Source organism: Netta rufina (assembly GCF_964035555.1).
Source record: "Netta rufina genome assembly, chromosome: 16".
Taxonomy (NCBI): Eukaryota; Metazoa; Chordata; class Aves; order Anseriformes; family Anatidae; genus Netta; species Netta rufina.
The window spans coordinates 6,930,718-6,952,457 of record NC_140140.1 but is presented as its reverse complement, the minus strand read 5'-3'; the positions used below and the strand labels follow the sequence as shown (position 1 = coordinate 6,952,457).

The window sequence follows — 21,740 nt, the reverse complement described above, 5'->3', positions numbered from 1 at the left end:
TTTTCAAAAGTGGGTTGTGATCTACTGTAAAAAGAAGGCATCAAGCTTTAAAATTGTTGCCTGATGGTGGTCCGATCTCCACCCTTAGGTTGGACTTGCAATGTCTCATTGTGCACTGTTACCCATTACTGTGTGGAAATCTAGCTGATCTGCAGCAGCCTTCAAAGAAGCCTGGACCTCTCAGATTGTTTATCAGTTCTTGAGTACGCAGTAAGGTCTCTGACTATGTTCTGCACAGCTTTTGTCTGAACAGTACTCTTCTATTAATGTCCATTTTTTTGGAGCAAAACTCAGGAGGGAGGACCATTAGACTAGCTTGATACTCGTCTGGTCATACAGAAAGATCAGGCAATCAGATAAAGCTCCTTAATTTCCTGTTCAGTCCCTGTCTCCCCAAGCCAACAAGAACAAACTAAACTTGTATTCAGTATACACCAGCCACCTGTGTCATAAAGCAGGGCGAAGAAGGAACTGGCTACCCTTAATTTGTATTTGCAGTGAAAGCTTTCCAGAGAAATAAAACATTTTTTGCTAATTTATACCAATTGGAGAGAGACCAAGCATCACCTGCTTGAAGCATCTCCTTCCTGATTCTCACAAGGCATCCCAAAGTTCACTAAAAATTACCAGGTAGAGGATAAGCCCCCAAGACTAAGGGCATTTTTGTAAGTTGGCTCACTGAGTGAAATAGTTTGATTTGCTATGCTAAAACATAAATAAACACAGTTAAATTAGCTTTAAAGCTGGTGCACATTCCTTACAAAAACTATGCTATCAGCAGATAAAGTTATATCTGACAGCCCACCTGCAACAATATAAAAGCATTGCTCATTATCATCATGCCAAAAGAGGTTAAGAATTATGTTTGGTTTAACAATTCTATTACTTTCCATGAAAAACCAGACACCAGAAAAAGAATACACACAACTTTAGAAGTAAATTTAAGTTGAATTTTCCTAACTAGAAGATATCTATATATATGTTTAGAATAACCCCCTCTTAGCAGACTGATTTAAGATAAATTGCAATATAGACACATATCAAAAGCAGTTCTCTGGTTAAGCAATCTCCAGTTGTTTATAAGATACCGCCCTTTCCTAAAGAGATCAGAAACCCATGATTTTATTGCAACAACACAAAAAACACTACAGACACAAATAAACAGATTTATGAATGATCTTCCTTCCAGACGTGTACTCCACCACTCATGCTTCTTTTATTTGCATCTTCAGCTGAAGAAACAGCTATTAAATCAGGTAAGAAACATTCTGGGAAAGGTTTTCATGAAACTGCTAGCACGTGCCTTCTTTTATAGTTTTATTCGTTTTAACTACCAACATTCATGCAATGCATTTCTTAGGCAAATGTTTTTATATATTAAGGTGTCCAAGTTCTGTAAGTCAGCAAAAAACATTTATTTAAATGCCTATCAGTTTACAATAACAGTTCCTAGGGCTACTATTATGGAAATTGTTATATTACTATCAGTATTTACCACTGAACATGATAGCTGTACACATAGCTGTAATGAGCGTAGGTAGACTCTGTAGAGCACCTAGCACAATGAAGTGTAACTCCAGAGCTTGTAAGACAGCAGAAGTACAATTTAATAATACTGTACATCTGATTAAGAATACCAGAGCAACTGTGAATCTCTGATCTTTATCTTGTTAGTTTTATATTTTATCAACTGCACCATCATGCTAACCCTGATCTACTTACTGCAGTTTACTCAGACAGTTAATAGACATACGAAGGTTATATTTTGGAATTTTATTGAAGTATAAACAATACTGAAGAAGTCAAATCATTGGTTGTGACAATACCATGCATACCATAATTACAGAAAAGATGGCATGAACTTAACATGCTTTTAAAATAAATTTCAAGTCCAGCAACTGTTTTCCAAGCACAACTTAAAGAAGCTTTAGGGCTACTCTAAGCTATGCTTTGGTACTTCCATCTACAGACCTGACCTGTTAGGTCTGAACTGTCAAACAGAAGAACATGCAATTTGTCTTGTGCTCCTCCATTCACCTCCACAACATGCTCTGCTTGAGAAAAGCTTTCAGTCTTGCACATAACGACCCTGAAGAAGTGGTGATATTGCTCTACCATTTGATTGTATCAAGGATGTGAAAAACAGCTCTTCGATCTGCAAAGGAAAAAAATGCACTTTAAAAAGAAAAATAAGCTTCATTTTGTTAATAAACTCTGACAGTTGTAAATTTAGCAATGAATATGATACATCTTAAGGATTTAATGAAATCTTTTAAGACAGCTTAATTGGAGAAAGAATAGAGAGTGATATACAATCTTGAAAGAAATTGCACAACATGTATGTATGTATGCATACGTAACAAACTTAACTAATTCATATTGCTAAGAGAGATGCCCCCTATAAGGGCAATTTGACTCTTAACTTTTCTTGTCTACAGTGCAAACACATTGAGCAACTGCAGTACTAACTCATACAAGATCTGAGATGCTCTCCTTTATGATAGTTTCCCACCTCCCCTACCTCTTCTTTTTAAATGCAAGTTCTCATTTGACTTTTCTGAATAGACCATTTCTCAAACAAGATTGCAGCTGATCAGTTTCTTCAGGGCAGGTGAGCTGCAGGTATAAGCATTCATTTGATCTCACCCTGGAGGAACTAACCTTTTGCCAGCAATTCAAGGTGGATAGATAATCCAGGTCAGGGCAAACAACTCAACTTTTTAAAGCAGCTACGTGTGGGATTTTTGGCTCCCATAGAGAAGGTCTTCAGGTTGCATGGCAGACCTTTCGTATATGAGTCATTGTACTTTTTGTGTACAAACACATCAACATTAGCCCTTAGGACTCCTGTTCAGGGAAGCATAGCACAGTCTGGGGTGTTACATTCAGCATGGTTGCAACAGTCTATTTCAAACTGTTGTCATGGACTGGGTATCTCAATGAAGACAATTAAGTAAAGGTGTCATCTCTGTAGCCATCATTCCACTAAGACACTCAGATCTTTGTAAGATCAAGCGACTGCAGGAGGACAAAATTGCATTACAGTATCAATCAGCGCAAAAGAGAGGCAGCTTGCCTTATTGGCTCCAAAAGACAGCATGCAAACTATGTTTGTTAGTGGTGTTACAGACCTAATTAATCCTGTACGCTGTACTTCATCTGGCATAGTACAGATGAGAACACGCTTGTGTAGAAATTCACAGGAAAAATATAAAACACTTTTCTGGAGTGGTAACACTGTAACTGACCAAAGGGTATGAAGGCAAGAGTGGACACCCAGGGAGAGGGAAGCAGTAACTGCTTTCAGCTGGCTACTCAGCCAGCTGAAAGATTTTAGTAGATTTTTATTTTTTAAATCACCTCTTTTTCTTTTATTCTCTCCCTGAATGCTTATTCATAGAATATCCATATCAGCACATGCCCTCCCACTCCTTCTCAAGAGGAAGCTGTAAACCGTGATGAAGTTTACAGCTGCCTCCTCTTTTCCATGCTGAACCTGCCAAGTGACCTCAGCCGGTACTCGTATGTCTTCCCCTCTAGGCCCTTCACCATCTCTGTAGCCCTTCTCTGGACACTCTAATAGTTTGACATCCTTTTTCTACTGTGGTGCCCAAATCTCCACACAGTACTTGAGGTGAGGCCGCACCAGCACAGAGCAGAGCAGGACAATCACCTCCCTCGACCAACTAGCGATGCCGTGCTTGACACACCCCAGGATACGGTCGGCCCTCCTGGCTGCCAGGGCACACTGCTGGCTCATATTCAACTTGCTGTCTACCACAACCCCCAGATCGCTCTCTGCAGGGCTGCTCTCCAGCATCTCATTGCCCAGTCTGTACATATAGCTGCCACTTCCCAAGTGCAGAACCCATCACTTGCTCTTGTTAAACTTTACACAGTTGGTGATCACCCAGCTCTCCAGTCTGTCCAGGTCTCTCTGCAAGGCCTTTTTACCCTCAACAGAGTCAACAACTCCTCTCAGTTTAGTATCATCATCGAATTTACTCAGTCCTTCATCCATTTACTCCAGTCCTACATCCAAATTGTTTATGAAAACACTGAAAAGAACTGGCTGTAAAATGGAGCCTTGGGGGACCCCACTGGTGACTGGCTGCCAGGCTGATGTAACCCCATTTACCACAGCCCTTCGAGCCTTACCTGTCAGCCAAGTGCTCACCCATCGCATGATGTTTTTATCTAGCTGTATGCTGGACATTTTGTCCAGAAGGATCCTATGAGAAACTGTATCAAAAGCTTTACTGAAATCCAAAAAGATTACATCAACTGGCTTTCCTTGATCAACAAGATGGGTGGTCTTATCTTAAAAGTAAATCAAATTTGTTAAACAGGACCTACCCCTCATGAACCTATGTTGGCTGGGACCTATGACTGCACTGTCCCCCAGGTGCATTTCAGTAACACCCAGAATAATCTTCTCTATAATTTTACCAGGCACTGATGTGAGACTGATAGATCTGTAGTTACCAGGGTCTTCTTTCTTGCCCTTCTTGAAAATTGTCACAACATTTGCCAGCTTCCAGTCAACTGGGACCCCTCCAGATTCCCAAGACCGTTGAAAAATAATTGAGAGGTCCCACGATGATGTCAGCCATCTCTTTGAGCACCCTGCAGTGAATCTCATCTGGACCCATGGACTTGTATGGATCCAGGTGGAGCAGCAAATCCCACACATGTTCAGGGTTGGCTGGGAGTTTGTCATTCCCACCATCACAGCCCTCCAGCTCAGGACACCCTGGGTCCTGAAGCCCATCATCAGCATTGAAGACAGAGGCAAAGAAGGCATTAAACATCTCTGCTTTGCCTATGTCCTTATTTGTAAGGTGACCATTCCCGTCAAGTAGTAGACCTATGTTTTCTCTGTTCTTCCTTTTTTTGTTCACATATTTAAAAAATTCCTTTTTGCTGTCTCCCACAGACCTGGCCAGCTTCAACTCTAATTGGGCTTTGGCCACACAAATTTTCTCCCTACAAAGGCGAATAATGTCCCTGTAGTCCTTCCATGTTTCCTGACCCTGCTTCTAACAGCCATACACTTTCTTTTTGTACCTAAGCTCCAGAAGAAGACTCCTGGTCAGACAAAGTGGCCTTCTGCCCCGCCTGCTTGACTTCTGATATTCTGGAATTACCTGATCCTGTGCTTTTAGGAGACAGTGCTTAAAGACTGACCGGCACTGACGGACACTAATGCATTCAAACGCAGCTTCCCAAGGGACCTTACTAACTAATTTCCTGAGCAGCCTGAAGTCTGCTCTCCCCATATCCAGGGCTGAAGTTTTGGTGGCAGTTTTCCTTCTGTCACCAAAAATTTTAAACTCATGCACTTCATGGTCACAATGACCAAGACGGCCACCAATTGCCACTACCCCCTCTCTGTTCTCAAGAGAGGGATCTAGGAGGGCACCTTCCCCACTTGGCTCCTTTAGAACCTGCACCAAGAAGCTATCATCGACGAGCTTTAAGAACCTCCTGGACCTGCTTGTGTCAGCCGTGTGATATTCCTAGTTAACATCTGGCATATTATTTATCTCCTCATTCAGTGGAATGCAGCAAGTTTATTACAGATACTACTGTGTTTTGGCTTGCTTCACATCATCTGTTTTCACTGGGTCAGAAGACACAAAGGTTTTATCTCACCTTGATTCTCATGTTCTGCCTCTTTCTTTTTTTTTTTTTCTTTTTCTTTTTATGGGAATGACATCATTCTGATCCCTACTGGCTCCTTCCTACAAATCTCAGAGTATCTGATTCTCTGTGGAATGAAGTAAAATATTTTAATTTTGTTATACAGAAATCAATAGGATTCCCAATACCTACAGAGCTATATTTATACTCTACGTATCCAACAACTATTGACAAAAGCAATGGATACTAATTATCTTTTCACAGAACACTGTGAGCATAAGGTGTATTTAAAAGTACATTGCTTTGAAAGTAGAATTTGCAGGTGATCCTTATTCAAGAATTTTAGCTGTGATCAACAACTATCACTGTCAACATAGCAAAGCTTCAAAATCCAGACTGCACTAGCACAGCACTACCATAATGCCACTTCTATCTTTGTATAAATGACAGCATATAACACAAAAGAAAGCACTACTTACAGAGATGCTGTCCAGTACGAAGAAGAATTTGTAGACAGAAGTCTTCCATGTGTGCTGGTGGGCTTTCTCTCTTCACTTCACTTTTGTAATTCACATACTAAATGGAACATTTTTTCCATGAGTGGCTACGATGACTGACCAGCTTCTCTGGTGGAATTCACTTTAAAAAAAAATATAATTTTTCAGGTCCTTTTTTTTAAGGCCTTCTATGCTTTGGTGGTTTGACATGACAGGGGTGTAATCTCAAACTCTTGCTTACTTAAGCAAGCCAATTTAATGTCTTTTTACCATGGATGGCTGTTTTGAAACCATGCATTCATGTTCAACAGTTCAGTTCAACATTAAAATATGATTTTAGAGATCTCTGACTTACGGGAACAGATCTCTCTGAGAAGTTACAGGATGAATCCAACATTAAATAGGTATGTTTTAGAGACTAAAAACTGAACTGATCTTCTTCAATGAAGAAAAGTACTGACCAACAGCATGATCTGGTGCAGTGAACTACTACAGGAAAGTCTGATAGAGTAAGTTTAAATTTTAATGCAAACTTATGCCCCCAAATTTCCAACATCTATTTTCGAGTCTTTCAGATAACAGGTCTTCTGCAACAGAAGATAGGTGAGTAGTATCAAAGCAGCTCTGATTTTTGCTCTGAAAAATTCTGATGCTTACTTTCAACAATGTCAGAAGCCTAGAAATAATGATAGATTCAAAATGCCATTTATTAGAACAAAATTCTTTAGATGTGGAGATGTTCTTTACCTGAGAAATCAGAGAAAGAAAATTTTAAAAGTATTTAACAGCCAAAAAGCAACATTATGGGTGTATTGTATTGTGAGTACATATGCTGTCAAGTTGCTCATTGATACTCTGTAGATTTTCTTTGCTGTCCTCAGCATTTCCCCAGAAAACAGATATTAAATTAGTAGTAAAATGAAAGAGAAATAGACAGAAAGCAAGGCAAAACATAGAGGAAACAGAATTAAATTTCAGAGTAAGTTAAGGATAAATGATTGTACCAAGTTGTGGCATTATGCTGGGTGAAGGGGCGGGGGTTAAAGAAAGCTATATTTTCTTTTTCAGCAAGCATGCACTGTACCTGTACAATTCAGGTAACTGGGCTGCAAGCAGACAGTACAGTCGTCCTAGAAAAGTGAATAACAATGCAAATCAAAACAAAAACCAAAAACTGGATACTCTTCATTCCTCTTAGTCCCCTTTCTCCACCTAAAACATTGCTATTTTAACTGAAGACATCAAATACAATCAGGATTGTTTAGTAGGTGATGTTTCCAAAATGACGCCTTTTATAATAAAGAACTACCTGACCGTGTTAGGAAAAAAAAATAGCCAAACTTATTTGTACATATCACTTAATACTAGGCAAACTTATACCCTAACTTACATCCAATATATTTATACCATTAATCCAGTGAATGCTTACAGCAACCTTTTATATTCTCGCATTTCAAAAAAGTAACAGTAAGACATGGTACTTTTAAAGTACCTGGAAAAAAAACTTGCCAACCACCTTTATGCACCTATACAAATCAGTACTCCATTGTGAATAATCTTGATATTAAAAAATACCTGTTTTTAAGAAGAGATTTGCTGACAGAATTTTATGAGCTGAATATCTTCTTACAGCTCAGAGTTGCCATGAGAAGTAACTGCAATTTACTGAACTTCCAGGTACTGAAATGCTGTCTTCTTAGCAATTATAGAGAATTATGGAAAAAAAAAATAGATTACAAGGCACATCTGAAAGTCATCAGGCCTAACTTTCTATTTCAAGCAAGGCTAATCTCAAAACTGTATTAGGCTGCTCAAGGTCTCATACAGTCAAATTTTGAAAATCTCCCAGGATGGAGCATCCACAACCTCTCCGGACTCTATCTCAAAGTTGCACCATTCTCTTGGGGAAGAGTTGTCCCTGTTATGCCCAGGTCAGATTTTCCTTGTTGCATGTTGTGCTCATCACTTGTTGTTCATTTTTCTGTGCACCTCCAAGAAAAGTGTAGTTCTTCTCTATAATCTCTCCACAGGTGGCAGAAGGCTGCTATTAGACCTCCCTCTTCCCCAGTCCTCCTCCTCAGTAGGCTGAACAAGTCCAGTTCCCCTGGTTTCTCCTTGTGTGCCAAGTGCTCCAACTCCTTTTCACCTCAGTGCTGCTGCACTGGACTCTTCCCAGTTTGCTGACACCTTTCTTGTAGCAGAGTCCCCAGACATCACACTCCATTTTTGTTAAACTCAAAATTTGACTGGTTTCAACCATGTAGTACTGACAAAAGGGAAGCTGGCTTTGCAAAATATTTAGCTAAGGAACAAGAGAAGATTTCTAGAAGAAAATGGTGACAACAGAGAAAGAAGAAGAGACAAAGCACAGAATCCATGAGTAAACTGGATCTCTCAAAGAGTGACTATGTCTTTCTTTGAGCAACTGAATTCCACAGAAATGGAGATAAGAGGCAGAATCCCTTTAAGAAAGGAGATACAATTGTCACAAGAATCTGGAAGGTTTGGGGTATTCCTACTGCCAAAATAGAAAACAGTAAAATTCCAGTGGAAGACACTACTTGAGAAGAGAAGAACAGTTAGTTGGAAGGAACCTGCAAAGATCAGAGTTCAACTGCCTGACCTCTTCAGGGCTACCCAAAAGTTAAAGCATAGTAATGAGGGCATTGTCCAAATGCCTCTTGAGCACTGACAGGCATGGGGTTCAACCATGCTTTGCTAGGAAGCCTCTTCCAGTCTTTGACCACTCACACAGTCCAGAATATTTTCCCGATGCCCGGTCTGACCCTGGCACAGCTCTGTGCCCTTCCCGCACATCCTGCCATTGGTCCCCAGGGGACAGAGACCGGCACCTCCTTGGGAAGCTGCAGAGAGCAGCGAGGTCGCCTCTTGGCCTCCTTTCCTCCAGACTGGACCACCCAGGTACCTCTGCCTCTTCTCACAGGACAGGCCTTCCAGCCATTTTTCCAGCTTTGTTGCCCTCCTCTGGATGCTTTCAAGGACCTTAACGTTCTTTTTATTCTGTGCAGTCCAGAGCTCCACATGATATTCCAGGTGAGGTCGCACCAATGCTAAAGGGAGAATCACATCTTTCAACTGGGTAGCTGCAGTGTGCTTAATGCATCCCAAAATGCAGCTTGCCCCCTTGGCTGCCAGGGCTCACTGCTGGCTCGTGCTGAGCTGCTGTCACCAGCACCCTAAGGCGCTGCTCCTCCTGCTGAGCTGCTCTCCAACTACGTGTCTCCCAGTCTGTGTCAGCGTACTTTGAACACACCGGCATTGCCAATTAAATGCCAACTCAAAGCTATAGAGCCCCTCCCCAACAACAGGCAAAATTCTCCCTTACAGGCTGTAATACTCACTATCCATCAGTAAGATTCTGCTCCAAAATTAGCTACTCTAACCGGAACTTGTTCCTTGAGATCCCTGCTGAACATTTACATTCACCAGCTTTGATGGCTTCTGGCTGCCCTGAAAAATCTGCTGAACAAATGTGATGTCCAGATAGTGGCTTTAGAAGTGCTTGCTCTGCTGTCCAAAGAGTTATTTACTGAAACAGTGATAGTTCTTGTGTGGAATCACACAAGGAAGTCTGTCCAGTTCGCTGTTGCTAACAGAAGCCTTTCTGGGAGCTGGATCAGGTCCTTCTCTTCCAGAATTTTCTCAATAGCTCCTACATTGATTTGTCACCAAATGAGACCCAAGAAATCTCATCTCCTGTATCAGTTCTGGCAGTGGCTTGTAAACGCTGACACTAATCTGGCTTGTCTTCGGAAGGCTTTAACAGGAAGCTTTCCAGAGAAGCCTCTAGAGGAAAACCACTGGGATGCATAGGAACATGTTTATTGTAATGATTGCAAAATCTGTTTGCTTCCTGTTACCAAAGACCAGCATTTTCTGCCAATAGTTAGAGATGGGTCACATCCAGTCTCGCTGAATATGAAGCGGTGGTCATCCTACGCTTTCAAAAGAGAACTTGATGCAGGTGTGAAGCTGGGAGAGTACCTGGAAGAAAGGATGCTGAACGTGCATCCTGTGAACTGCAAAATGATCAAATGTGATGTGAAGTTGAGTTACACCACAGTGTAACTTGTCAGCTGGGGTTGTTTACTGAGGAAGATGAAGTGGGTGAACTTGGGCACGTTCCCACCTGCATGCCACACAACAAGCAGATGATAGGGAGGATCTTATAATTCAACTCCAGGCTTGCTGAAAGAAAAAACTTCTGGTGATCCCTGGCAGAGCATCATTAACTCAGTACTTACCTTGCTTTAGCATTAAAAAGCTTCTCTAAACTTCTTGCCTAAATCAACCCTGCTCCACTTCAAGCCTTCAACCACTGTTTCAGAGTATTTCCTGACCAGGACAGTGCTTGGTACATATAAGCTTTGGAATGAAATCCAGACTGCACAGAAAAACTGCCAGTGGTATTACCACTACAGATGGGACAGCCCCAGTAATGCTCACTCTGCTCATGGGTGGCAACAGCAGAGATGGTGCCATTAGCAGAGCTGGTAAAACACAGGCACTGCCATTTACAGTGATGGCAACAAAAGCAAGTTTTGTCACTACAAACAGAGGACCTAACCGCTATATACAGCTATCCAGCTTTATCTATATAGCTATAGAGCTAACAGCTGCAACAGGTTGGCAGGCGCCTCACATTTAGTGGTATGGTGTTGACACATGCACAAACAGCAATGATCTTTTAAAAGACCGTGAAGAAGATTTGCTAGGGATTATTTATGGTACTATTTATAATGTTAATCTGGGGATTAAAAGTGATTTCCTGTAATCAACCTCGATTAAACAAATGTTTGAGTTCTTAGAGAGATATAAGAGCAGTCATGGTTAATGTGGATATTTAGACTGACAGAACTTAATTTCAGACATCTGATAGGATATATTTTCAAGCCATTCTTGGAAATATATACATACATATGTATATTATTAATAGTTTAATATAAAGGCTGGGAAATACTTGATTTAGTCCAGTTAATGGACCATGCACACTTGATCCAAGTTCGGTAAGATACTGAGACAGCCAAGGGAGAGATCACAGCATAGCCAAATCTGCTTACCCTCTTTTGGGCACAGGCTTTGCTGCCTAGAGTGGACAACATATGGCTTATTACACGTAAAAAATGGCCCAGGACTTGCAGAAAGCACAGCAAAGTCACCTTTTATGTGCCTTCTGGAAATACAAGCAACTGGGATACCGAGGCTGTCTTCATGAACAGGTAACTCAGTGACCAAATGCTCTAAGCAGCCAGCAGGGGTCACCTGGCCCATGAGCAACATACACCATGTACTGTTAAAGGACAACGAATCCAAAAAAGCTTCAACTGCCTCCAAGTGCCCATAGACTGAAGTCTAATAAACTGCAGCCCTTGCTGCTACAAGTCTGGGACAGACTAAGGGATGAGTGCTGCTTTCATTTCTATTCAGAAGCACTTTTTTTGGGAAAAAAAAAAAAAAGAGATATTGCCTCCTACTTTGACCATACCAATTGCTCCTCATCGTGTTGTTGTGTAGCTAATTTATCTCCAAATGCAAAACCACACCTTCTCTCTCAGTTGCATCCTGTTTGCTATAACACAGAATCACCAGAATGGTTTGAATTGCAAGGAACCTTAAAGATAACCTAGTTCCAACGCCCCTGCCACGGGAGAGGGACACCTGCCCATCACTTCTCTGGTTTGCCTTGGTCCTTCTGAATTCCAGTATTCTGCCTCATGCTTGTAGCTGCTCCCAACGACACTCTCATCTGAAAATTTAACTAATGAATTCTGCACCTCATGATCCGAGATAATAAGGACTGCTCCATGAGTTCAATTTCCTACCTAGTTTTACACATTCTCGTCATAATATTAAACAATTAGCTTCCATAGCTTGCCTATGGGATTGTCGGAGAACATAGTAGTATTAACAAATCAGCAATCATTAATTGAAAGTACTAAGCTAAGTACTGGCTAATAGAACTGTATGCATGAGTGGAACTATAATTAAAGTTCATTAAAAGGAAACTTTGCATTCACTTTGAAGTCCTATACAGGATCATTCTTCACAGCAGATGATACAGATGTGCTGGCGCACTTGTCCCTATTACCACAGTCACAACCAACAGGGTGTTTTTACAAAACCAGAAACTTCTATAGGATAGATCGCATTCTCCATGTACGAATCAGAGTTGTTTTCCTAGAAGGATCTGTTCAAACCATTCTTCATTTTTTTCTGACCGGATGAGACTTTACATTAAATATTTCACTTTTATCCACACAATTGGCACTGCTAGCAAAGACTCCAAAATAGTTCTTCTGTGGGGAGACAGTTGCATCCAATTATGGATTTACTGAAACTCTTCAGATGCCACAACACAGAAAGACAGATGTAGACCAACAAAACCAAACTTTCAAGTCATGCTGGTTTATAACAAAATTATGTGGACTAAATAAGAGCTCTCATCAGCCACATACTCAATTTGGTTTTCCAATTTAAAACTTTTACAAGTCACCATTATCCTCAAAGATTTTAAAATAAATCTGAAAGTGCTCATTGTCATTTGAGAGTAAGACAAAGCCAGAAAGACACAGAAACTCTATATTGCTTAGTGTCACAAAAGCAATTCTCCTAATCATCAGTCCTCCTTCAGAAATTAGCCAGCCCCATCCTCTGATGGGAGAAATTATGACCACACTCAGATCATGCACAAATAAATACAGATTTAAACTATTTGAAATACAAATGCCTTAACTCATTCAATTTTCTATTCACCACTACAAATGGCTCTATTTAATCATGCTAATAATTCCACAAGACAGAGTTTAATCTTCAACACCCTCTTGTTCATCTTCACAGAATCACAGAATCACAGAATTTCTAGGTTGGAAGAGACCTCAAGATCATCTAGAGACATTGCTTTCTGCAGCAACAGTGGTCCAAATCTCAAAATATGTATAAAGCCACTAGATACACACTTCTGTTTATTCCTCAGCATTTGCAAATGTGCACAGAGGCATGCAGAGTCACAAACCTAGTAACGAAATGTTTTAACCATTTAAGATAGAATACATGTTTTAGAAAGCATTTGAACCATTGTATGGGAGAGGAAGGCTCTGCTAACCACTTCCCAGTTAAAAGCCTGTCAACTTGTCTACATTCAACTTACTCTTATTCTAAAAAATGATTTGTACCCTTACCATCGTGGTTAGAATTTCCCAGGGTCCATGGCTCATCTGAATCGAAGTGAGTATCTCCTCCTATTCCTGGTCCAGGAAAGTATGCATGAGCTAGGAATCCACCTTCTCCATCAAATGGAGAACTGTCTCCATGGAAACCAGAAGCAAAAAAAATCATAATATCTGCCTCCTTCCTGTCATTTTTAATTTCATGGTAAGGGACTTCTTCAAAGGTAAGTGGTGTCACTCTCTGCCAAACATCAAATGCCTGACGAATGGCTCTCCTTGTATCAAGCTCTCCGACCTTGGGGGTATAGTTGTGTACACTGTGTGAATGAGAGAGAAGGGTTGTTTAAAGGTGCAGATTCCATTCAAGACTTCTTATTATAATTCCAATACACAGCCACCTCTACACAGTTTCCATTTCTGAAATGTATTTATTGTTTTGAAGACTCTACTTTGTGCATGCAAAGTTTTGCTCTTACAAATAAAGCCACCACCACCAACAGCCTTGATGCAGAGAGTACACTCCTTAGTAAAAATAATCCCAATACTTTGGTTTATCTCATATCGCTTTCTGAAAGCCTGGCAACCTTCCAAATCCTCACATATAAAGTTAGTTTAAAGAATGTAAATTATTCCAGATTTTGTGTGAAAATATCACACTAAAATTCCAGTGTATGAAAACACCTGGCTACTAAAATTATTTTTGAGAAATAAACTTTTCAGTAAATTATACAACTTTACTTAGATTAGCACCTTCATTCTCAGAAGTCCTTGAATATTTAAGATTGATAGGCCAATATTATGCATGTCAATCCATGATGGATTTCATGAAAAATAGCTCAACTACACATAAATTTCCCATAATGGAAAACTTCAGGTTAAAAAAAATACTGATTTTTATATTTTTTGGTGGATATATAACAGACTCAAGACCTGCTAAACTTGGCTCGAGTAATATGAAACATCTATGTCATAGAAACAGCTTTCAGCCTTTAATGAAACTTAGCTCAGTTTAATCTAATGATGAGAGATGAAATATCCTGTATTATATTTAGTGGTAAAATGATATATCCATCACTGGAAAGTCACTCTACAAATACTGAAGTTGGAAAGTTAAATACCTCACAGCTTGACAATGGCAAGAGTGAAGCCAATAAGCTGTGGTTTAAGTTATGTTTTACACAGATGATTATATACTAGCTTTCCCTAAGGTCCAGAAAAGGTCAGAAGCAAGATCTGACTCTTACATTTTTACATATAGAGGGTAAGCCTTTGTAATCTCAGTTAAAGGAGTAATTATTGGTGGAAGCTTTGAACTAGTCCCCAGAATGAGTCCCTCCTACCCGTCTCAGTACTACCTCACACTTGGGTGTATTTCCCATGTTGGTCACTCAGATTTCTCTCTCTTCTTAACAGACTTCTTTCTTTCCATCTAAGCCTTATTCACCGCTATCTTCTCCTTACCATCTACATTCCTAAGTTTTACTCCTCTGCAAAGTCCCCTTCTCTCCAAATTTAGAAGGCTCTTCTTCAGAGACTCTCATCAAGAGGGTTTATTAATTTTATTTTCAATTAACATCCTTAGTGTCAAACTTTCATTGGCATCGTTGCTTTTCAAAACCTAAGGACCTAAATGATTCTAACACAAAGGCCTCTCTGGAAAACAACTGTAAGTATGCAACACTCATTTTACACTAGTAGGTCACTTCAGCATATTGCCTTGGCAGGTCTAAACCAGGATAAAAGCAAGTGTTTTACTACAGCACTAAAAGGAAAAACTCTGCAAAAATAAACAGTAAAATGTTGCAAATCAGTGGAGGAACAAAGCAACACTCCATTAGACAATGATGTTCCTTCTGCTTTAAGGGTACTATTTATTAAAGAGGACAAAAGATTTAAGGGTTAGAGTCCTGCTGTCTCCATCTGTAGTTCCAGTTGCAAGGGTTAGATTTCATTAGCATTTAGATTTCTCAGGGAACAGAAAGGGGCTTAGTAGGATTTTCCTGCCAAAGTTACACAACTGATGGTTGGGATTACTAACCAGTTATTTCCTAATGAAAAACACTCCTCAGTTGCTCCAGGGATCTGAAAATATACTGCTCCACCATATCCTCAAGTCTGAAAGCCTTAACTGGGCTTCATAAGGAAAACCCACTTTTTAAAGCTAACTAAAAAATTTGCATACTGAACAAATACAGAACATTCCCCCCCAAAAAAAAATAAAAGTGTTATGGAGTATACTGTACCTACCTGTAGGTTATATGTTTCTGCCTCCATTTTTGTCCAGTTAGCGCATAACGCTTTTTCCTCCGGCTACGGCCTAGGTGCGGATGATCTGGAACTCCACATCGAGGCTTCTTCATCCACCTAGGGAGGAAAAGAGCAAAAAAGAAACCTAATGAGTTTAGAACAGAAATTAAAAAGAACTCAGTGATCAGAAGACCTCCTAGGGATGAGAGATGACCAACATAGACACCAAGAAGGGCTCCATCTCTGTTGACATTCCACACACCTCTGCACACAAAAAAGGCTTCATTTTTTTTCCATCTGGAAATACAGATACTGGGCCAGGCAGCCCTTATTCTTGACGAAAGCTTAATGATGATAACGCCAGAAGAGACACAGACCCAAATGGCACATACACATACTCTGGGATCAAATCTTCTTATTACTTACTCTTATTGAAGTGTTCCTATGCTGGTAAAAACAAAATAAAACAAAACCTTCCAAGCCAGAATTCACTAGATAAGATTGAACGAAAGCAACACAACCCTCCAACCTAAATGGATATGACTTTCTATAACCACCAAAACAGGTAACTGCAATCTGTGAGTCACAGTCACCAAATGCTGTCAGATTCTCCCCATACTCCTTGACTCTTTTGATCTCACTCATGATATAGGACAGTTTGGCTTCTATGGCCACGTAAACTCAGAGATCAAAGGATGCTGTCCCTTGCAGAGGGATCCATGCACCATTATTGGAGAAGTCAGGCCTCCTCCCCTACAGATTGTACTGGACTTCAGAAGAATGCAGGCTTTGTATTATGAAGCTAGTGCTCATCTTCCCCACTTCCTTTACCTTGCATTTATTGGTACAGTATGCCCACACATCTGCTGCCACCTTCAAAGAAAAGTGGTACATTTGAGATTCGCATTTACAAAAGCCATATTAACTCAATCTCAAAATACTGTTTTTTCAAACATCCTTTACTTGTGCTCTTTTGTGTTGTTTCTACCTAGATATTTCTCAATTTCCTAGGTATCTTCTGAGTATTTTTTTTTAATTCCAGTCATATAATTGTACAGACTATTTAGCTTAACCTTACAAAAACCTAATTCACAATGCAGTTTGCATCTCTTGAGCTTCATGAGAACTCATGAATTATCTTCCATTTTATCTTTACAAGTATCGCCTAGAAAACAGAGACAGGCTGCAGTATCAGTACTCTGGGCTTTAAGGACTTCTTGAGCCAAAGCTTCCATGGCATCATCATTTTCAGAGCTGTCCCTGCTTTCCATATGCACAGCTGCCTAACTCCTCTTTCAAACCCATTATACTTGTTCCAGACCTCAACTACAGAATGTCTGAAATAGGTCTAGTACAAAAAGCCTGATTACCTGGTATCTCAGTTTTGGCTGGGATAGAGTTAATTTTCTTTGCAGAGGCTTGTATAATGCTTTATTTTTATTTTTTAAAATTAAAATAGTGGTGATAACACATCAATGTTTTAGTTCATCTTCTTGTGCTGCCCTGCCAGCGAGGACATTGGGGGTGCACGAGAAGCAGGGGGAGACATAGACAGGACAGCTGACCTAAACTAGCCAAAGTACATTCTGTGCCATATAACGTCACAGTCAGCAATAAAAGATAAGGAGAAAAAGGGGGAAGAGAGGGGAACATTCTGAGTGATGGTGTTTATATTCCCAAGAAACCCTGCTTTCCCAGCAATGGCTGAATTCCTTTTTTGCTTACCTTGTGTGCAGCTTCTGCTTTAACTAGTAAACTGTCTTTATTTCAGCCCACCAGGTCTAACACTTTCACCCTTTTGACTGTCTTCCCCATCCCATGGGGATACAAGTGGCTCTGTGGTGCTTAGCTGCCTGCCACATTACACCACAACACCCACTTACAGCTAGGCAACACCCAGGCCGTCAATAGCCCGTACTAATGTCAAGCTGAGGTTTATCTGGACTGGTTTCCTAGTTCAACTTCCTTTCGAGAAATATGGGCCCTAGTCTAACCACAAGGACTACAGTACAATTCCAGCTCTCTCTTCTCCTTTTCTCAGCAGGGCAGATTTATGTCAAAATAATAACAGAGCTGTAACTTGCAGCCACTGATCTTCTTACATGCAGCTTTTTGCCAGCTGCACTCTACTGAGCACTTTGGATAGCTCCTTACTTCTTCCAGGGGATTTATAAAAATGCATCACAAATAACAACAAAAGGCAATTACTTAAGGCAGGATTCAAATAGATAAATAACCACTGAAAAAAAATATTTATTTTCACTCGGAGTGCCAATAGCATTGGACCCTCAAAAGTTTGTGTGGCATTGTTTAATGCTATTGAACTACTGCATTCCTCCAGCTACTTGGCATGCAGAAAAATAGGTAATTTCTAACAGCAGTGACATCCAGTCCTTGACCAGACACAGCTGCTTCCCCCAGTCAGGCTCCAAGTCCTCCACAAGACTCCTAAACAGAGGAAGCTATCACTCTCAGTTGCCTACCATTGAGCTGGTAGGAGTGGTATCTTTAAAATCTCTAAGTTAAGAAACAAAATTAGACAGCTGTGTCTGGGAACCTGAGGTGGGCAACAGGCTCAAGACTTTGCAAAGACACACAAGGGGTCTTGTCGCATTAAGGGGTGTAGCTGATTAACGTTATGGGTCTGGTCGGATTCAGGGTACTGAGCTATCACGGACATGGATTCTCCAACAACTTAACATGCCCTTAATCTTGTTTCGTTCAATGAGAACTATTATGGCTAGGAATAATGTAATTAAGTACAATATATTACAGCAACAGGTACACAAGTTCTTTGGATTGCTGTTGGTAATTTATTGTCTGCAAAAACAAGCTAGCATGCATGAAATACACAGGTACACAGCCTGGCTATGAAGGCGTTAAAAGGCACAAAGACTGTAGAGATTATTCAAGTGTTCAAATCTCACCCAAAGGCATCCCAATAGGGGGGAAGTGGAGGAAGGGAGGCTCAGCCCATAGACTGCTCCAGAAGTCAGGATGCTATCTGGTATCTTCCTTTGTGATGGCATCTTCCCTAACGTCCCCTCTCTCTTAACCCAATTGATTATTTGCTAGCCTTAAAGTGGAGGTTGAGTGACTGTAGTCAAGAATATCTTAATTGTGACGGCTGAAAAGTTGTCTTACTTTTGCTTAAAGGTATAGGATCTGAGAAATTCAGAGCGCATGCTCAGTGAGGGGTGGTCGCACCTTGGAGGCAGCAACAGCCTTCAAGGAACAGACTCCCTCCAGCTTAAGCACTTTAGGCCTATGCTTCTGTGCTATTAAGAAACCGATCGCAAGCTACAAAAAACATACAGCAGATAACATCTAATGTCCAGCAAACATCAACTAAGCAACAGCTGAGTGGTCTTGACTGTCCTCATTAGACTGCTGCAACTCTCTTCAACTCCAAACTGCAGCTCTCCACAGGCAGCAGCTATACAGATCCACAACTCCCATTAATTAAGAAATACTACATCAGAAATCATTTCTCAAGTCAGATTTTTACCTACATCCAGACAGACAGCAATCAATAAAACCTTTGATGTTTACTGCCTTCAGAAACTCACAGCACTCCTGTTTCACCTTTGCACCAGCAACAGGAATGACATTTAACAAGAGCTTCTCACGCGTGCAAACAATCTTGACAAGAGGAGCGAGATGGAGTTGTCCACGTGTGTTCATTAGGGACGCCTTTTCACAAACACCAAGACTTCTCTGACTGGCCTGAGACAGTGAAATCTATCCCTTTGGAGGACCTCTGGCTCCTGGAATAACTACCCAGCTAATAGACAAGGCTTTGAGCATGGAAAGACAAAATTAGCCTAGGATCATCTTACTCCAGAGTTGTCTGGTCCAAAACGCCCGTTACTGGGATCCCATAGAATTGTTGCATAGTGGCCACTGCAGACTGCACAGCTTTTCCCGCCTGCAAGGCGGACATCTGGCTGTCAGATGGAAGCAAGTAGCCATAAGTTTTTAACCAACCCTGAAAAAGAAAGAAACAGATCGTAAGTTTCTGCCATCTTCAGCTTGCAACTTCACACATTACAACATTTCTTCAAAAGAAAGGTGACAAACTAGCCCATTCCATTTAACCACCTCTCTTTATCAGTTAGGATTGGTAATGCTGACTGAACTCCAGGAAGACCCAGCTTCCTTTCTACTGTCCTAACTGGATGATACAGGCCTGCTGCTTAAAAACGGCCAGCAGCCCCACTGAATAGAACCGGGGCAGACATAGCTCTTTGGTACAACACAAATGCCAAAGAACCTCCATTCTTTGCACAGGCTGAGCTCCTCTCTTGTTCCTCCCGTGCACCCTATCCCCAGGCCATCACAAGCTTTCTCAGCCCCCACAGCAATACGCTCCAAAGAACCCACTGCCCACCTACTGCTGCTTCTGGACCAGCGCTCCAAGCAGACGGCTTAACAGGCCTGGACAATTCCCCACAAACACAAGTTCAGCTTTATGTTTGCACCAGACACAGAAGGCATTTCTTACAGAAACAAGCTCAACATTTACATAGACCCTTACTAGGTGGACTCTTCCTTGAATATCAGATATCTAGCAAGTTTTCAGATCACAAAAACAGACAGCTCTCCTCACCGAGCTTTATTTCCCCCCACCCTCCCCAAAACACACAGCTTTAGAGAAAACCATGTCAAACTTACAGGCCAAGGCCTGCACTTCCCAAAACAGCCAAGTAATTCAAGACTTTCTTTTGAGTCGTTTTAATACCACGAGAAAAAGGAGCATTCAGTCACTGTTAAGTGCAAAGACCAAAAAACACCAAGCCATCAACGTAGGCTTGCTGTTGTGGTAAATTTTAATTCACCTGTCCCGGAGCTTTTTTTTTTTTTTTTTCTTTTTTTTTTCCTGGCCAATACCCAACAGGAATTAACATACGACAGCTGACAAGCTCCCCAAGCACTGTCAAGATACCTGGGATACTTATCATCAAGCAGAAATACATCCAACTGCTTTGGTGTTCTCCTACAGGCACAATGTGCTCCATATTCCAAAGACAGATTTCTACAATCTTTAGAAAACCCATTTGGTCGATTCAATGCTTACTACTTAGCCCATGATTACTACAACAGCTACAGATCTTGTTGAGTAACAGCACAGGGCCAGCCACGCCAAACCTCACCGAGTCAATGGACATGCAGCAATAGGCAACACAGGCCGCACCAACAGCCCCAGCTGCCAAACTGCTGGGAGAACAGACTACGTCCGTCTTGGCAACTAAAGCTCTAGAGCCGGCCTCTAACCCACACAGTGGACTGGCACGCACAGACCAGCAGCCTCACCAAAACAAGCTGCCCTTGGGCTGCAAGGGTGCAGCACGGCACCAAAGCAGCCCCGAGCACTGCTACGCATCCCTCTCCTTCCCAGCCAGGCTCCAACACGGGACACGGGCGCGACGGAAAGGGCCACAACACGACTCCTGTGCGGACACCACCAAGGTCCTCCCAGGAGCCCGATGCTCCAGAGCACCAAGAAGAGGCACAGCTGCCTTCGCGGGCCGGCTCTCCCCAAAGACCCGGCTCGGCTGCAGGCACAGAAGCTGCCAGGGACAGACACCGCGCCCCTGAGCCCCCAAAGCGGCCACTTCGGAGAGCAGCCGGACAAGGGCCTACACAAGGAACATACCGGGGTGCTCCGGCCGGGCCAGCAGCGACGTGGCCGAAGCCGGGCGCAGCGGGGCCGGGCAGCCGCCGCCCCGCTCCCCAGCCCACCCCCGGGCCGCTCCGCTCCGCTCCGCTCCCCTCCCAGCCGCGGCACGACCGGCCCCAGAGCCGCCCCGCTCCCCTCAGCACCCCGCCCCGGCCCGGCCAGGCCCCGGCCCCCGCGCCCTGACACCCACTCGGCCCGTGCTGGTGTCGGCGGCGGCGCGGAGCAGGGCGCAGAGCAGCAGGGAGCCCGCCGCAGCCAGGCCCCGGCACCGCCTCGGCGCCATGGCAGCGCGGCGGGCCTCCGGCCAGCGCTCCGGGCCGGCGGCTCGGGCTGCGGCTGCGCGGGGAGGCCGCAACTGAAAGGCGGCGGCCGGGGCTACGCCTCTTCCTCCGCGGGGCCGGGGCAGGCGGCGGGGCTGCCGCGGGGTCCCGGTGCCGGCAGGCAGAGGAGGTGGCGGCCGCCGAGTGTTCCTCTGCAGCACCGAAG

General features: G+C 42.3%; 1 protein-coding gene across 1 annotated transcript; it reads right to left on the bottom strand.

Moving 5' to 3' along the window:
• Positions 1-1,815: 1,815 nt before the first annotated feature.
• On the bottom strand, positions 1,816-21,569 carry MMP24 (matrix metallopeptidase 24). The gene is made up of 8 exons (XM_084296774.1): positions 21,445-21,569; positions 19,414-19,562; positions 15,575-15,691; positions 13,340-13,644; positions 7,225-7,270; positions 6,123-6,282; positions 5,656-5,770; positions 1,816-2,155 (listed from the first exon to the last, which is right to left on the bottom strand). The coding sequence occupies exons 1-6, from the start codon at positions 21,535-21,537 to the stop codon at positions 6,213-6,215; spliced, it is 780 nt and encodes a 259-aa protein (XP_084152900.1). The 5' UTR covers positions 21,538-21,569; the 3' UTR covers positions 1,816-2,155; positions 5,656-5,770; positions 6,123-6,212.
• Between the last annotated feature and the right edge of the window lie 171 nt (positions 21,570-21,740).